This window comes from Prinia subflava, chromosome 1 (genome assembly GCF_021018805.1).
Source record: "Prinia subflava isolate CZ2003 ecotype Zambia chromosome 1, Cam_Psub_1.2, whole genome shotgun sequence".
Taxonomy (NCBI): Eukaryota; Metazoa; Chordata; class Aves; order Passeriformes; family Cisticolidae; genus Prinia; species Prinia subflava.
Genome location: NC_086247.1, coordinates 74,534,436 through 74,549,542, shown reverse-complemented (window position 1 = coordinate 74,549,542; position 15,107 = coordinate 74,534,436). Strand labels below are relative to the sequence as shown.

The 15,107-nt window shown below is 35.1% G+C and overlaps 1 protein-coding gene across 2 annotated transcripts in view; it reads left to right on the top strand.

The window, feature by feature from the left end:
• The window catches only part of DNAH5 (dynein axonemal heavy chain 5), a 140,808-nt gene that overhangs the window by 40,764 nt on the left and 84,937 nt on the right, over nt 1-15,107 (top strand). For both annotated transcript variants that reach the window (XM_063400146.1, XM_063400135.1), the window contains exons 14-22: nt 280-601; nt 5,706-5,912; nt 7,670-7,841; nt 9,168-9,313; nt 11,403-11,565; nt 12,060-12,296; nt 13,244-13,434; nt 13,516-13,615; nt 14,875-15,011. In XM_063400146.1, coding sequence (XP_063256216.1) covers nt 280-601; nt 5,706-5,912; nt 7,670-7,841; nt 9,168-9,313; nt 11,403-11,565; nt 12,060-12,296; nt 13,244-13,434; nt 13,516-13,615; nt 14,875-15,011 — 1,675 coding nt within the window. The remainder of the gene's footprint in view (nt 1-279; nt 602-5,705; nt 5,913-7,669; nt 7,842-9,167; nt 9,314-11,402; nt 11,566-12,059; nt 12,297-13,243; nt 13,435-13,515; nt 13,616-14,874; nt 15,012-15,107) is intronic.

Sequence of the window (15,107 nt, the reverse complement as noted above, 5' to 3'; positions counted from 1 at the left end):
GGTCACAGTTTGCTGCACATAATTTCATCTCAGAGTTTGAAAACAGTGACAAAACATAAAATGTATAGGCTTACTTGGAAACTTTTATCATTTGATCTAAATCTTTGTTGCTTGGAATCAGGTTGTGACAGCATTTGTTCAAGCTGAAAACTCTGCTGCTAAAGTAGTTATTTTCTAAAGCGTGCAAGGGAATCTGGAACGACTGTATATTCCAAGAATGTATTAGAAGGATTTCAGAAGTGTGGAAGGAATTTTCATAATTATTATTTTTTTAAGCAGATTGCAAATCCCAAATCTTGGCATTGATGAAAAGTATCAGAAAATATTTCAAAACTATGGCCATGACATAGAAGCCATCTGCAAGATCTACACTAGGCACAAGAAGGACCCTCCACTTGCTCGTAATCTGCCTCCAATAGCTGGCAAGATCTTGTGGGCACGCCACCTATTCCATAGGATCAAGGAGCCCATGGAGACTTTCCAGAAACACCCAGCAGTTCTGCAAACACCAGATGGCAAGAGCATAATCCGCAATTACAACAAAGTAGCAAAAGTTCTTATGAAGTTTGAGGTGATCTACCACAGGCAATGGCTCCAGGAGGTAGGCCAGCTGATTTTGATTAAGATAATCCTTAAAGAAAAATTATAAAATGATGAAATTCCTGATTAGTAGCGGTTGTTGGGTATGCATAACTATAGACGTATGATGACTCTCAAATGAGGGATGGAACAAGAAAAGCTATTTTACAAGAAAGTGTTTCTGTTAAAAGAATAGGGCCTGTAGTACCTGTAGCTGAATTTAGGAACAGCTGGAAGACCTTCATTGTAAATAAGAAGTTAGAAAGAAAACATATATTTAATACCAGTGATAGGCTTAGTTGCCTCTCTGTCTCTGCCATATTCTTCCATCTGGTGCAAGACCATCATGGGTGGGGAGAGGAGTTTTGTCAGCTGATTGGCTTAAGGTGAAAGCAGACGCACAGCTTTCCTCTGCTCTGGACAATACAAAGTTTATTTTGAGTGATAGTCCATGGCTACACTCTGTAAATATACATACGCTGTAAAACCCATCCAGTCTGAACAGATAATAGCATACTCAGAGCACAAGTGGGCTTTGAATCAGTCATGCTAATCCTAGTAGGCAGCTAAGCACCACACGAACGCTCATTCACTCCTCCCCCATGCACCCCAGTGAGACGGGAAGAGGAAAGGAAAAGCAAAAGCAAGAAAACTTGTATGTCAAGATAAGTTGTTTAGTTAGGGAAGGAGAAATGGAGAAAGAGAAAGAAAGAAAAAAGAAAGTTCTGCAGAGGCAATTTCTCACCATCTCCCATGGGTCAAATAATGTCTAACCAATTCCAGAGCAGAGGGTGGCTAACCCCTTCAACCCCTGCCTTTCCCTTTTTTATTGCTGAGCATGATGTTACATGGCAAGGAATATCCCTTCGCTTATTTTGTGACATCCTTTTGTTATTTCATAACACCTGCCTGGTTTTGTCCCCTCACAGCCTCTTTAGCACCCTTCCTTCATTCCCACTCCCAGCCCCAAGCTATTCCCTGTGTGGACAGAGTGAGAACAAGAGGAGGCCTTGATGCTATGCAAGCACAGTTCCACTGAAACAGTTATCAGCTTTGTTTTGATAACAAATCAGATGACGCCATATAAGCTGCTATGGAGAAAATTAAATGCTGGCAGGGAAAATTAACCCAGTCAGAACCAGTACAAAGTAATTTCATTTCTTACTGACAGTTTTGGGATGCATATCTGTGGGGGAAGGGGCAGCTCGGACCTTGCCCTGGCAAGGCAGTGCACTGTCCACAGCCCACCCCTAGAGCCTGTGTCCCAGTGGCTGCCAATCCCTGGCACACCACAGGCACTGATCCACACCCACCTCTGGAGCCCCTAACCCAGCTCCTGAGTGGCCAAATGACTGGAAGTGCCACCTTGGGGAGGGGCCTAGGAAGGCCAAAGGGTATTTAAAGCTGAATATGAGGCTGTCAGATGTCTTGACTCTACCTCCTCTTGGAATTTCTATCTGAACACTGCTGGAGCCAAGGAGTTGATAGCTATATGTGTGCTATTCTATATATTTTCTGTCTTTCTCTCTTTATCTTTCTTCTTCTGATTCCCTCTTCTTGGAATTTTTTGGGTAACTTAAAATCAAGTTGGCTTAGAGTTTGCAAAATTGGATGGGCTAAGTTAATGCTTTGAGAAGTGTTTAATGTTGACTGAATATTGTACTAAACCCTTTGCCAAAGTTCTATGATTTTCTAAAGCTGGCAGTAAAGTCTTTTTTGTTGTTTTGATCTCTTGAGAATATCTGGTTGATGTTTCTCCCATGTGTCTAACTCTGAGTAAATGAACAACCATAAGCCCTTTTTATGTCTCTCATTGAAGGAGTTGTTTGGGGCCTCACAGGCAGAACACTTTGTAGCCTGAATATTCTTCAGAGAATATGGTTTATCTTAAATTCTAAATCTCATTTGACTAATTTTGCCCTCTTGGATCTTGTACCCAGAATCTCTGACTGCCTTTATATTATCAGATGGCTTCTGGAGGGGCTACGTTAAAGCCATGAAATCTCAGCAAGTTTCTACTACTGTTTTGGCATATTTTTCACTCCCAGTTTCTTTGTTGCCTTGCCAAAGAGCATCTTACAGAAAAATTAGCCTCAGCCTTGCAAAGCTGAAAAAGAGGGATCAAAATCTCCAGATTGCAGTTTAGTGTGACACCTGTCTATGCATTTGCCTGTTGTTTTTGGAACTTAGGCCCAGCTTTTGTACACTATGGAAATCTCTGATGCTTATAAACATCAATCTTCTCAAAGATAGTCTTAGACAAGATCTGGGACCTGAGGTACCAGCTGCCTCTTCTCCAGTCTGAATATATTAGGTTTTCCTGATCCTTCCTTGTTCACACTTGCATTTGACATGCAATGTGAAATGTAGTTCAGTCACCAGATTTTATTGTCTGATACTGTAAGTGGAGATTTTTTGTTTCAATTTGGTATAGCAAGCAAGGAGAAATGATTGCAATATTAGAGTACATAAAAGGTGCTGCATTGAGACTTAGTGTGTAATATATATTATTGATGATTAATGTGGAGTGGAGTGTAAGCTGGGAATCAAAGAACCTGAAGAGTAATACCTCAATCGTTGTTTCATTATACATTACATTTCAGGTACATCATGTCCAAATTTGGCACCATTAACCTGCATATAATTGGTCCTGCTTCCAGGCAGTAGTGAAAACTGCTGTTGTACTTAGAAAGGTCTTTAACTTCAATGCTTATTCTACTAACAAAGGAAGTTTGTATTTGTTTTCATATGCTCTTTACAGAGACGTATCTTCACATTCCTCATATTTTATGGAAAGAATTGCAATGCCTCAGGAATTTGTTTAGTATTTCTATCTTGGACTGAGTTTCTTTTTTGATTCCAGTGCTGAGCTGGATACCTGCAACATTCAAAGCGTACTGATGATAGTTTCACTACCTTGTCTCATCTATAAAGACTAAAGAGAATGTATAATTCTTGTGGGGCTACATCTGCCCCTTTGGCTAGATGATCTAGTGATCAGATTTTCTGACATGTACCATGCCTTGATGGAGCAGTCAAGTACACTTGCTTTTCATCTTTCGTAAAATAACTATAACATCCCAGTAATCTCCCCTGAAGTGGTGCCTTCCTTTATGAGGTCCAAATCATCTGCACTGTGATTCTGCTCTGATCTGATCATCTGCTTCTCTGATTCTGTACTAAAACAACCTGTCTGTTTTCTCCTATAGCAGTCAAATCACACTTGTCAGCCATATGAACTTCCGGAGCCCGCTCCAACTTTATCCTCATTAGGTGGGAACAAAGGGAGGTGGATTTGAACAAAATTTCAAATTTGAAACATACACACATGCCTTGAAAATACATTAAAAGTATATTCACTTTAACAAACATGCACTTGTCTAACAGGTATGGCAAAAAACTGTGTCTGTTGCTACGTAGTCTCTTCTCTCGAGGCAAGAAGAGCACACACGTGTGTGGACGTGTCACAGAACACAAGGTGGAGCTCCTGCTCTATTCCTGAACAAAAGGAAAATGCGAGAGGGACAAGTGTCCTTTGGGGAATACAAATGGAACACGAACAAGGCTGTAGCTCCTAACACTTTTTGTTCTTCTATACAACGTAAATGTTAAGCTTAGTGTCACTTTCTGAGATTTCCGAACATTTTTGACCCTCTTTTTTCTGCTTGTTACTGGATGGTTAGCATCTTATTAATATTTTTTTTTAATAGCAAAAGATTTAAATCTATTTTTCTTCTATAACAAATGATGTTCAACGTGGACATATTAAAATAATAAATTACCTGGAAGTGTAAAAAGTACTATAATTATTTGGCAGTGTAAGATTTGTGGCTTCAGTGTACCCTGTATTTCCATTGTCATTTTCTGTTACCTTGGCAATGAAAACTGCATGAGAAGAAAACATAAATGGGAGAGGAAGACTTGAGAGTGGGAATAATAAGTATGAAGCTCAGAAATGAGTACAGTAAGATTTGCTGTTGAACTTTACAAAAAAAACCAAATCAGCTTCTCTTTAAGGCAGTCAAGCTTTTTTTTTTTTTTTTTTTTTTTTTTAAGACTGATGATAGTGGATAGAGTGTGACATCTTCATTGACAAAAATTGATTAGATTATTTCTTGAAAAATGCTGTGTAAAATGTCTTGATAGTACATGATATTGCTGAAGCAAGCAGTATACTCCACTATATTTTAGACATTGAAAGGTGGTGAAAATTTTCTGTGTTCCATAAAAAAAGAAAAAAATGCCTTGAAAGATATCAATGGGTTCTGAAACTGCAGCCTAGAAATAAGCTCCATCTCACTGCAATGTGATTCATGAAATTAGAAGAGTGAATAAAGAACAATAAAGTTACATCAACAAAGGGACAAATGGAAAATAAGAATAGCATCAAAGTTTTTAATGTAGGAAAAATTTGCCTGCCTAAGGCAGGATTGCTTTTTGGTGTCAGCCAAATTTTCAGTGTATGGTCTAAGGAATGCTGTCCTTTCTAATCACATGGAGAACAAGTGGTTTTCTAATATTTATGTAAGGCAGTTAAACCAATTGTGTGATTAGGCTTTCCTCTTAAGAATGAAAAGAGATAAAATCTATAATAAACATTAATTTTAGTTTTTTAAAAGATTTGCCCAGGTGTTGGATATGATAGTCAGTACCATTAAGATTGGTATATCTGTTAGCTATTGGAAAACTAGTGAAAGGAGAAATGGGGATAAGCTTATACAAAAGATATGTGAAGAGTTTATCTAAGAATACTTTAATTCACTGAGGAGGTTGTGTGCAGCCTTATTGCAGAATATGCAATAAGTTCTAAGGAGATGAGGGTTAAGATTTAAGATGGTTGAAGCCAGAAAATCTATGGCTCTGATTTGATTTTGGACTGTGGAATGCAGCTTATAACATCCAAGACTCAACAGAAAAATATCTGTCTGATAAATAGGAGTTTGATTATTAAGCATTTGGGTCTATACACATTGTGTTAATAATTTTTTGTTTTGGATTCATATAGCACATCAATCTTTGTCAGCAGCACCTGAGTTTAGGATTTGCCAAAGTGATATTTATGTGCAAACCAAAGTATTTTGTTGTAGTGGCTTGTCTGATCAGGAATGATGACTTTTTTCCTGTAGATTGAATTAACTAAAAGAGGACTTCAAGCAACTCTCTTGGTAAAAGCTCCAGAAACAGGAGAATTATTTGTGAATTTTGACCCTCAAATATTAACTCTAATCAGAGAAACAGATTGCATGGCTCATATGTGCCTTGAAATTCCACCATTTGCAAGGGTTATTCAAGAGCAGAGAGACTGGTACAAGAAGATTGTCAACAATTTGCACGTGGGTTTACTTTAATTATTTTATGTATGTGTACTGTACATAAACATGCCTGCGTTCTATACATATGGAAGAGAATACATGAAGATTATGCACTAAGAAAACATTTGCAAATCCATTTTCTCATTTGTATGACTGTCTTGATGCATTTAAAAATTTTTCTTGGCTTTGTGTTTTCTGTGAAGTTACTTTGCAGGTGCATGGGTTTGAGAAAGCTCTGCAGAGTCTGGGACAGAGATAAGAATGAGGAGGAAAGGAGGCTTACAAAATGCCTTGTGCTGTTGCTAACTTTCTAAATGATAAGGAACTTATCTCTCATCCAAAAACGAAGTCAACACTGGGCAGCATTTGTTTTGAGAGGATACCTGGGAGGGAGGAACAGGTGGTCTGTTTTTAAAAAGTGTAAAGCATGCAGCAAATAGCAGCTTTTTTTTCTGGCACTGGTGTTTTACACAGATGTCTGTGGACCAGTTTAAAACGTGAAGCTGAAACTTCCCTTTCTCTTGTCTTTTAAGTCTTTTGGATCATTTTATCTGCCTATGAACAGACAAGGTTCTCAATGACTCAAGAGGGGGATTCAAAAATAGGTGCCCAGAATCCTATAGCTTCAAAGGACTACTTGATGCTGAAAAAAAACCCCAAACCAAAAAACCCCCAAAAAAACAAAAAACCCAACCCCCCCCCCCCAAAAAAAAAGAAAGGAAAAAAAAAACAACCCACCAAAAATCACAAACCACCAACAAAAGTAAGTTATAAAGTCTTTGACTTTAAGTCATAATGTTATTGCCAAACATGTGGAAGTAGATCAGTGGGTTAAAGAGGCATTGGAAAGAAAAAAGTATAAGAAAGTTCTGGTAAGGCTGATTTTATTAGAATTGCTGGAAAGTTCATTTAGATATATTTTTCTCCTTGGGCTTTTTGGGTTTTCCGTAATACTCATTTAGAGACTAAAATTTGCAAGATTTTTCTGTTATGTGATTTAAGCCCAGTAGGCAACCAAGCATCACACTGTTGTTTCTTTACTCCCCTCCTTAGAATGGGGGAGAGAATCTAAAGGTTAAAATATAAAACACATGAGTTGAGATAAAGATGTTTTAATAGGAAAGGCAAAAACTGCATGCACAAGGGAAAAAAAAAAAGGAATTAATCTGGCAATCTGGCAAAACTAGACTGTATCACAGCTACTTGGGAAGACAAACACCATAGCTGTGAGTGTCCTCCTCCCTCCTTCTCCTAGCTTTCATTTTTAAGCATGATGTCATAGGTATGAGATCCCATTAATCAGTTGGGGTCCTGGCTGTGTTCCTTCCCAGAGTCTTGTGTGTCCCCAGTCACCAACAGAGTAGTGTGAGAAGCAGAAAAGGACTCAATGTTGTACGAGCACTGTTTAGTAATACCCAAAAATATCAGTGTGTTGGTAACACAGTTGTGGTCACAAATCTAAAACATGGCATCATGTGAGCCGTTGAGAAAAAAATTAACTTCATCACAGCACCACTGCAATCAAAGATCGATTTCTGTGTGAGGTAGCATTTCACACAGAGCAACAAATATATAGAAAGATATAAAGAGCAACAGATAGTGAACTTATGCCAAAAATAATGAAAACCTTTCCCCAGCAATTAATTATAACTTCTTAAGAGTTTCAGTAATGTACATAAAGATGAATTTTCTTAGTTTAAGTAATCATAAATACGTGTACATGAAGAGGTTCAAATCAATGTATATTAACTAATGTTTTCATTCTCTATTTATTTTAGGTGATGTTGGCAGAATACAAAAGAATTAAACTGAAAATACAACACCCTTTTGAACAACTGATGGCTCCTCGATTAGTAAATGTAGAGGATGCTATCCAGCCAGGTCTAATGTTACTGAACTGGACGTCCTTGAATATTGAGAAATATATTAATACAGTTTTTTCAAAGCTAGGTTGGTTGGTTGCCTCTTTCCATCAACCTTTGGTTATTTGTTCCATACAAATAAAAATTATGAGATTACAGTTCTTTACATGATTTGTAATTAATTGATTTATATTTAAAGATATCAGAATTTTCACCAGTCCTCTACCTCATGAAGCATTTGTCTTATAGCATCACCTTCTTTTTGTCATGTATGTTCATAAAGTTTTTACTAATGTATCTGCTAGGAGTTGGGGTTACACCAGCCATAAAATATGGTGCGAAAGGCCCAGTGTATTCTGAATTCAAAGAAAGAGAGCTACTTTTTAAAAGAGCTCCTAGGTTTCAGGCTTTTCCTAATCCTGCTTTTTTGTTTCTATAATGTACAAAACAACTTCTCAGAGAGTAAAACACTGACTTAGTTGGCACTGTCATTGCTTAATTGTATTTCATATTTTTTAACATCAATCCCTTTAAAACTAATGCAGCACACATCTTGGACAACAGCTTTAGACAACAGATGAGCTTGTAGTGTTTTCAAAAGATTATCACAAGGTTGCACTGAGATGTGTTTTTATTCTGAAGATACCAAATTCCTTTTTCTTCAGCTTAATTAATACAGCAAACAGATTTTGTTTCTTGAAATTGCATAAGTAGTTATAGGGGAAATTTTCTTCAGTTGAAATGGCAGATTAAAGTGCATTTTGGATGCTAGCCTGCCATTATGCTTAATTTAATTTTGAATAATATAAATAATTTGCCTCTGGATCAGGCACATTGCTTCTATTTCAGCTTCAGCACTGAGAGCAGATTGCTAATAAACTTTGAAAATTCTAGTGATTTTCTATTAACTATTGCTGGGCCTCTTACATTTGTTTGAGGCATAGAGATTTTATTTGCTGAAAGTTTCTGTTGCTAGTAGGTTCTCCAAGTTGTAACTAGTTCAAGTTATGGAAGAAGATGAAATATTGTTGGGCCTCAATTAAATGTTAATGTCTTAATGTTTGAACTATGTATCCTTAATCTTATATATATTTATAATAGATACTGTATTTTATATCAAAAGCTATATGATATCTATTTGTACAATAGCTTATATTTATATATTATAATAGTTATCTTTTGGTATGTAGATAACATATGCTGGGTGAGTACCTGTTGTGCAAAAAGTTAATCGTGATTCTTGTGGTGAAGCTTGCCATAAAAGTTTAGATGTTTGAAGTAAATTGGTTAAGGAGCAGGATTCATTTACAATTAAATATGATAGTTTGTTGAGGTAAAATTTTAAATGTGATTCTGCAAAGGATATTGATTCAGACTTTTAAGCTTGTCTTGAATCTCATGTTTTCTTCAAAAGCTGAGCTGGAGTTATTGCTTAATCAAGTGAATGACTTGGTTGAATTTCGTATTGATGCTGTCCTTCAAGACATGAATAGAGTGCCACTCTGTATGTTGCCAGAAGATGAACCACAGAGCTGTGAGGAGTTTCTTCAGAAGACTAGGGTTAGTAAATAAAAGTTTCATGAAGAAGAAATTGATGACTTTAAGCTTAGATATTTTTCTTTTTTATGAGATAAAAAATTCTGAATGCAGAATTAATGAAGCATCTGTGGGACACGCATGGAAATCCCCACCTGCTTGGCTGGGACCTTAAAAAGGAACAAAAGTACCAAATGAAGCGAGATTTGAGTTGAGATGTTCTTTTCTATTCATTATTAATGTCAAGCCGGGTAGTGTATGATATTTCTTTTGTGCTTTCATATCACTCAAAATTTTTACCTCTATGATAGTATCTTTTTTTTTTTTTTTTTTTTTTTTTTTTTTTTTTTTTGTCATTTTTCCTGTTTAAATAAGTGAATTCCCCAGCAGTTGCCTGAGGAGAGTAAATACTATGGAAGGGATTGTGTAATGAGTATCTCAAACTGTCCTGAGTTGGTAATGTGATGTGGAAAATACATGTGGAAGTACCTGGGTGAAGGTGTTCTGGGAAAAGACCCTTGCTTCACCCCATCAAAATACTTTTATGTTGAGGGTAATTAATTATAAACATGTAAATTGTTGGTTAGAAAGGTGATTAAGGTCATAATTAAATTGAATGTCTGAATAATTCTGTGAGGCAATAGTAAGGTATTGCATCTTAGGTTATAATGTCTAACATGTTTTCTCCTGAAATAAACTTTGGTTCAATAAAGACTATGGAAAATCAAGTAGATAATCCCCATTCCCTTTCTCTTGTAGCAATAAATATTACAAATGAAAGTTTTGATTATTTCAGTGTATTTAACTCTTTGACCTTTTCTCTTTTGGCCATTGTAACAACTCACCTTGTTGTTAAATACAAAGTAAAGTTTAAAATAATATTATATGGAATAAGTAATAGTTTGTAAGCATCACAATCCATAGTTATTTTGTTGATCCTGCTGCTAGCTTCCTGGTTGGGTAGGTACTAAAATGTATATTCACTAAGGTAAAAATACGTGAGAATGAGCACAAAAACTTCTCTTCACAATATGGTAACTTGAGAACTTGAGCTGCTGCATAGCAATTACACACATAGCAATTACAATGGCCAATTGAGTTGAGTTAGCAGAGGAAATGGTATAAGAACCCCAGTTACAAGTACAATGAAAACAGTAAGAGTTTGTAAGCTTACTGTAATTTTTAATTAAAGGGGACTAGAAATAACTTCTGTCACCTAACAGGTGTCTTTAAATTTCTAAAGAATTTGCTGCAGCAAAAATAATTACCCTGTGGAAAAATCCCAAAGTACTTTGTTTAGTGTTGCTGTGATACTACAAATCACATCTGTCTTCTCTCTCAACTCAACAGAATCATTATGAAGGCCAAAGATTTTCTTAAAACTTGGAAATGGCTGAATGTTTCCAATTATTGATTTTTATTTAAACAAAAGTAGTGATGTTTGTTTAAGCTGAATGGAATATAAGATAACAAAGAAGTAAAAAATTAAAAGGCCATTATAGATAAAAAATTAGAGTTAGCTGAAGCATAATTGATTGATTTTATTATAAGTATTGGAGAAAAAAGATGCACAATGTTGTAATAAGTTTCTGAATTTTATTTAATCTCATTCTTTGATTTCTTCTTTCTCCAGTTAGTATTTTTTGTGTTAATTTTAATAATAAATACTTGTGTAGATTTTATTTTCTATTTAGCTGTAAATGGGAAATATGATTGGCTAATTCTCATTATGGCACAGCCAATTAATGTAAACTGACAATGGTTAAAAGAAGTGTTGAATCTCCCATGTCTACATTGAAAAGTTAAGAAAATTAAGAATCCCTTGCTTTTGGGAGCCTTTTAGTGAAGCTAGGCATTATGAACATTGATTCATGATATTAACTAATAAATCATGTGATTTGAGAAAGAAGCCGAAACAATGCTGACAGACATTTATGATGCCTTGTTGATACCTAATATTTTGGAACAAACCAATTTAAAGTTAGTGTTGTGTATAGATCTGGTTTTTCACAAATCTTAGGCCTTAGCATTTGTGTTGATAAAGGCTGCTATGACTGTGAAATTGACATGAGAATTGTGATAATAAACACATATTGTTTTGGTTTGATAACAGGAGCTCTGTGTGAAAGGTTCTCAGACTTTACACTTAAAAAGCTCACTGGTGGAAGCCTCTGCTAATGATCTGATTAACATGTTACTTAACACTGAGGAACAGGTCAGTAAAGAAAATGAGAAGTCAATCATACCCAGTGGTGAAAAAAGGGACAAAAATACAGGTAAGAAGATTGTATTGTTTTGCTTGGTGTTTGTTTCTTTTTCATGCTGATAGTTTGTGTTGGGGGACACTGTAGCTTAGGGGACTGAAGTACTGAATAGTATCTAATGTCTAAAGACTTTCCTTTGAATTTGCCTGGCTAATGAATAATCTATCAATTATTTATCATCTACAAAATAAGTCAATATTATTTATCTAACTTGGACATTTAAAGTTTCATGCCATACAAGTACTTAGTAGCCTTGGGTAATTGCTGGACTTCCTAGAGAAAGAGAATAAGATATAATATCTAAATTTTGATGTAATCATGCTGGTTTGTACTCAGTAAGAAGGTAGATAGGAATAAAAGGTTTGTTACATTAAGGTGCAGATTACAAATGAGTAATTCTGCACTTCCTTAAAATTATTTTAGACACCTGTGGAGGTGTTGTTTTATGGTATTTTCGAGTCCTTAAGTAAATTTAACTAACTGGATTTATGATGTTTTGACAACAGAAGAAGAAAGAAGATCAAAAAGCTTGACTTCCTCACAAAATTCAAGTGAGATGTGGGCTGGCTTGTCTCCTACAGCAAAGAGGAGAAGAATGGACTTAGAAAAGTTAGAGGAAGAAGCCAATGAGCTGCTTTGTTACTTCAATAATCGTAACATTGATGCCCTTTTGAAAGTAACTCGAAACACTCTGGAGACCATCCGCAAGCGCATTCATGCATCTTCCACCATCAACTTCTTAGGTGGCTGCATTGTAGTACATTGCTCTTTTAAGCTATATAAAGAAAAGTGTAAAGGTAATATCCCATAACTGCATAAATAAGAGTCAAAAGTGTAAAAGAGGGGAAAACAAAGGGATTTTGATTAAGCTGTCTTGTTAAGTTACAATTGACAACGTTGTATATTTCCAAAGGTATTTTTTTCTTGTGACAGTAGGAAAGTGTCATTACAATGTTATTTCTCTTAGGACTCACTGTATTGTTCTGAAGCCAATATTATATTTGGAGCTAGACTTGATTGATAAGTTTCTGATAAGACCGTGATAACATGATAAATTATGTCCTAAGTTAAAAGTAATCAATTATTAACTTAACAAATTAAGACATTGAAAACTTGACAAGATCTGTTTGACCTTGCCTTTTACATAAAACTGTATGAAAAAAAAGATAAAGGTGTCTTTTTTCTCTTACTAATTGCCTTCAGATATTTCCAAACACTGTTTTGAAGTGTTTTATTGTTGCACGCCTTTAAGAAATAAAAATAAGGGCAATTGTCTTTGGTTTCTATAGTTTCTAAGACATACAATACTATGAGACACTAAGGAGGTTCTGTGCCCAGTTTAATATGCTGACTGGGATACCAGCCAGATAACAAAATTGTCAGCTAAACAGAGTTTACCTGCACAGAACAAGTTGAAGAGGAGCTTAATGGAGAAAAATAGCTTTGCACTTCCTTTTCACTTGTTCTGCTGTAGAGTTTAACAAAACATCTTATAAACTACTCAGAAATTCTTTTTCCCTTCAGATAATACACTCAATATTCTACATTAGGTGATATATTTATTGCTATATAAATTTATATAATATTTCTATTAATATTTATTTATATCAATGTCTAGTTTGATGTCTTGAAAAAAATACGAAAATCTTTTTCCTTTTATTTTTGTCTTCTATTTTTGTTTTTTATTTAGAAAATCCCAGTATGTCTAAGCAGAAAAAAGGTGCTCATCCTATAATTAGGGCTAATATTAATTTATGTATCCCTAATATCATCATGACACCCTCTTTGGATGAGGTACAGCAGACACTTAACAAAGCTGTAGATTGTATTGTGAAAGTAATGAAAGGAGTCCGACAGTGGAGTAAGGAGAGAATATCCAAGGTTGGTGTCTTTAATAGCCTTCCCTAGAACTAATGGTGCAAAATTGCTGCAAATAAAAAATAAACGTTATTCTCTCTTCAGAGGAAAGTGTTAGAGAGAAAAGGTGTTCTGTTGCAGTGTGGGAGCAGAGAAAGTGATTCTGAAGATGGAATGAAAGAGACTGGAAAGAAAAACTTCCATGGTAAGGATAAACTCTGACATCACTAAATTTGAATGTTAGGTAAATGTGACTTATACAGAATGTACTGGAAGATATTAATTACTAAATACATCAAAACCAGTAGACTTGATAGATTTAAAGAACCTCATAGACTTTAAATTGCCTCAGATTTCTGATTAGAAACCAGGTTTGCCACTTTTCCTTCTGTAGATTTGGGTAAGGGTTTTTTTTGTGTGTGTGTTTCTTGAAGATTTTTACTTCTTTGGGTTATAGATACATATTTGTTACAATTAGAGTCACTTTTGTTACAGAATAATCTTTCATGATTTGCCACTGTGGTTTGTAATTTGGCATCTTAGCACTTGTTCTTATCCTTTAAGAAGGGTAAGTTGAACTTTCACAATACCTGGTATTGAATAAAAATGTTAATTGCAATATCAGTGTAGAGAGGATTGTGTAAAAGATTGAATAAACTAGAACTTCTAAAAGGATTTTCATTATTTTGTTCTGTGACCAAACATTAAGTTATTGAAGTCATTAGTTCAAGGAAATTTAAGATGGTATCTTTGACTGGGTTTCTCTTCTCTGAAATGGTTTAAAATCAAGCCAAGTTAGTTGTTCTACCTTGTACCTGAGGTACTTAAAAACTAATTTTGAGAGTCTTCTTAGGTTAGCTCTCTCTTATGCACCTAAAAGATAGGGCAGTAATACTTGCACTGGTTAAGAAGTTAAATTAGTCTTTCAAAACTAAGAATTTTGCTTGCAAGAGATGAAATAAAAAAAAAGATGATAAAGTTAAACTTGTATCCACAAGTTTACTAACTGATGGACTTTTTTTTAACCTTTATTCCTTTTCTGGGGACTGCTTATGGTCATCTTCTCAGAGTTAATGCTAATTTGCATTTCAAATTGTCAATTGTATTTCAGAAAATAAAAATGCTTAGTGCTGATATATAGGTAAGCAAATACTGATGCACAAATAAATCACTCAAGTGAAGTATACAAAATAAACCTTGTAGAGGATAGGTTCTGTTTGAAAGATTAGAGTGGAACTTGTTCCAAATTTTACAGGGTGTCTAGATGGAGCAATTTTACTAAAAAGGAAATGTTTATGAATTTATGTTGGCCTCCTTGACTTCTAGTTGCCTTTAAGAACACATAACTTTAAAATGCATGCTTATTTTAAAAATATGTTATCTGGTTTTGTCTATAAAAATCTACTTCTCCTAACCAGTATGTCTGTCCTAAGCCTGATTTTATATTTGAATCCTCTTTTATAGAAAGTGCATCAGATGCAGCATCACTCAGTTCATCTGATCCAATGCAAAACCAGAACTACTTCAAGAATGTTTCAGAGAACAAAGAAATTATTAAATTAGTATCTTTACTCAGCAGAGCCATCAATTCTACAAAAGGGGTAAGAAAATTGAGATGTTAATTTAATATCAATATCCAAGGGATATTAATGTATTACTTTTCATATCCTTGGGTAATAAGGGGAGGCACTTAAAGC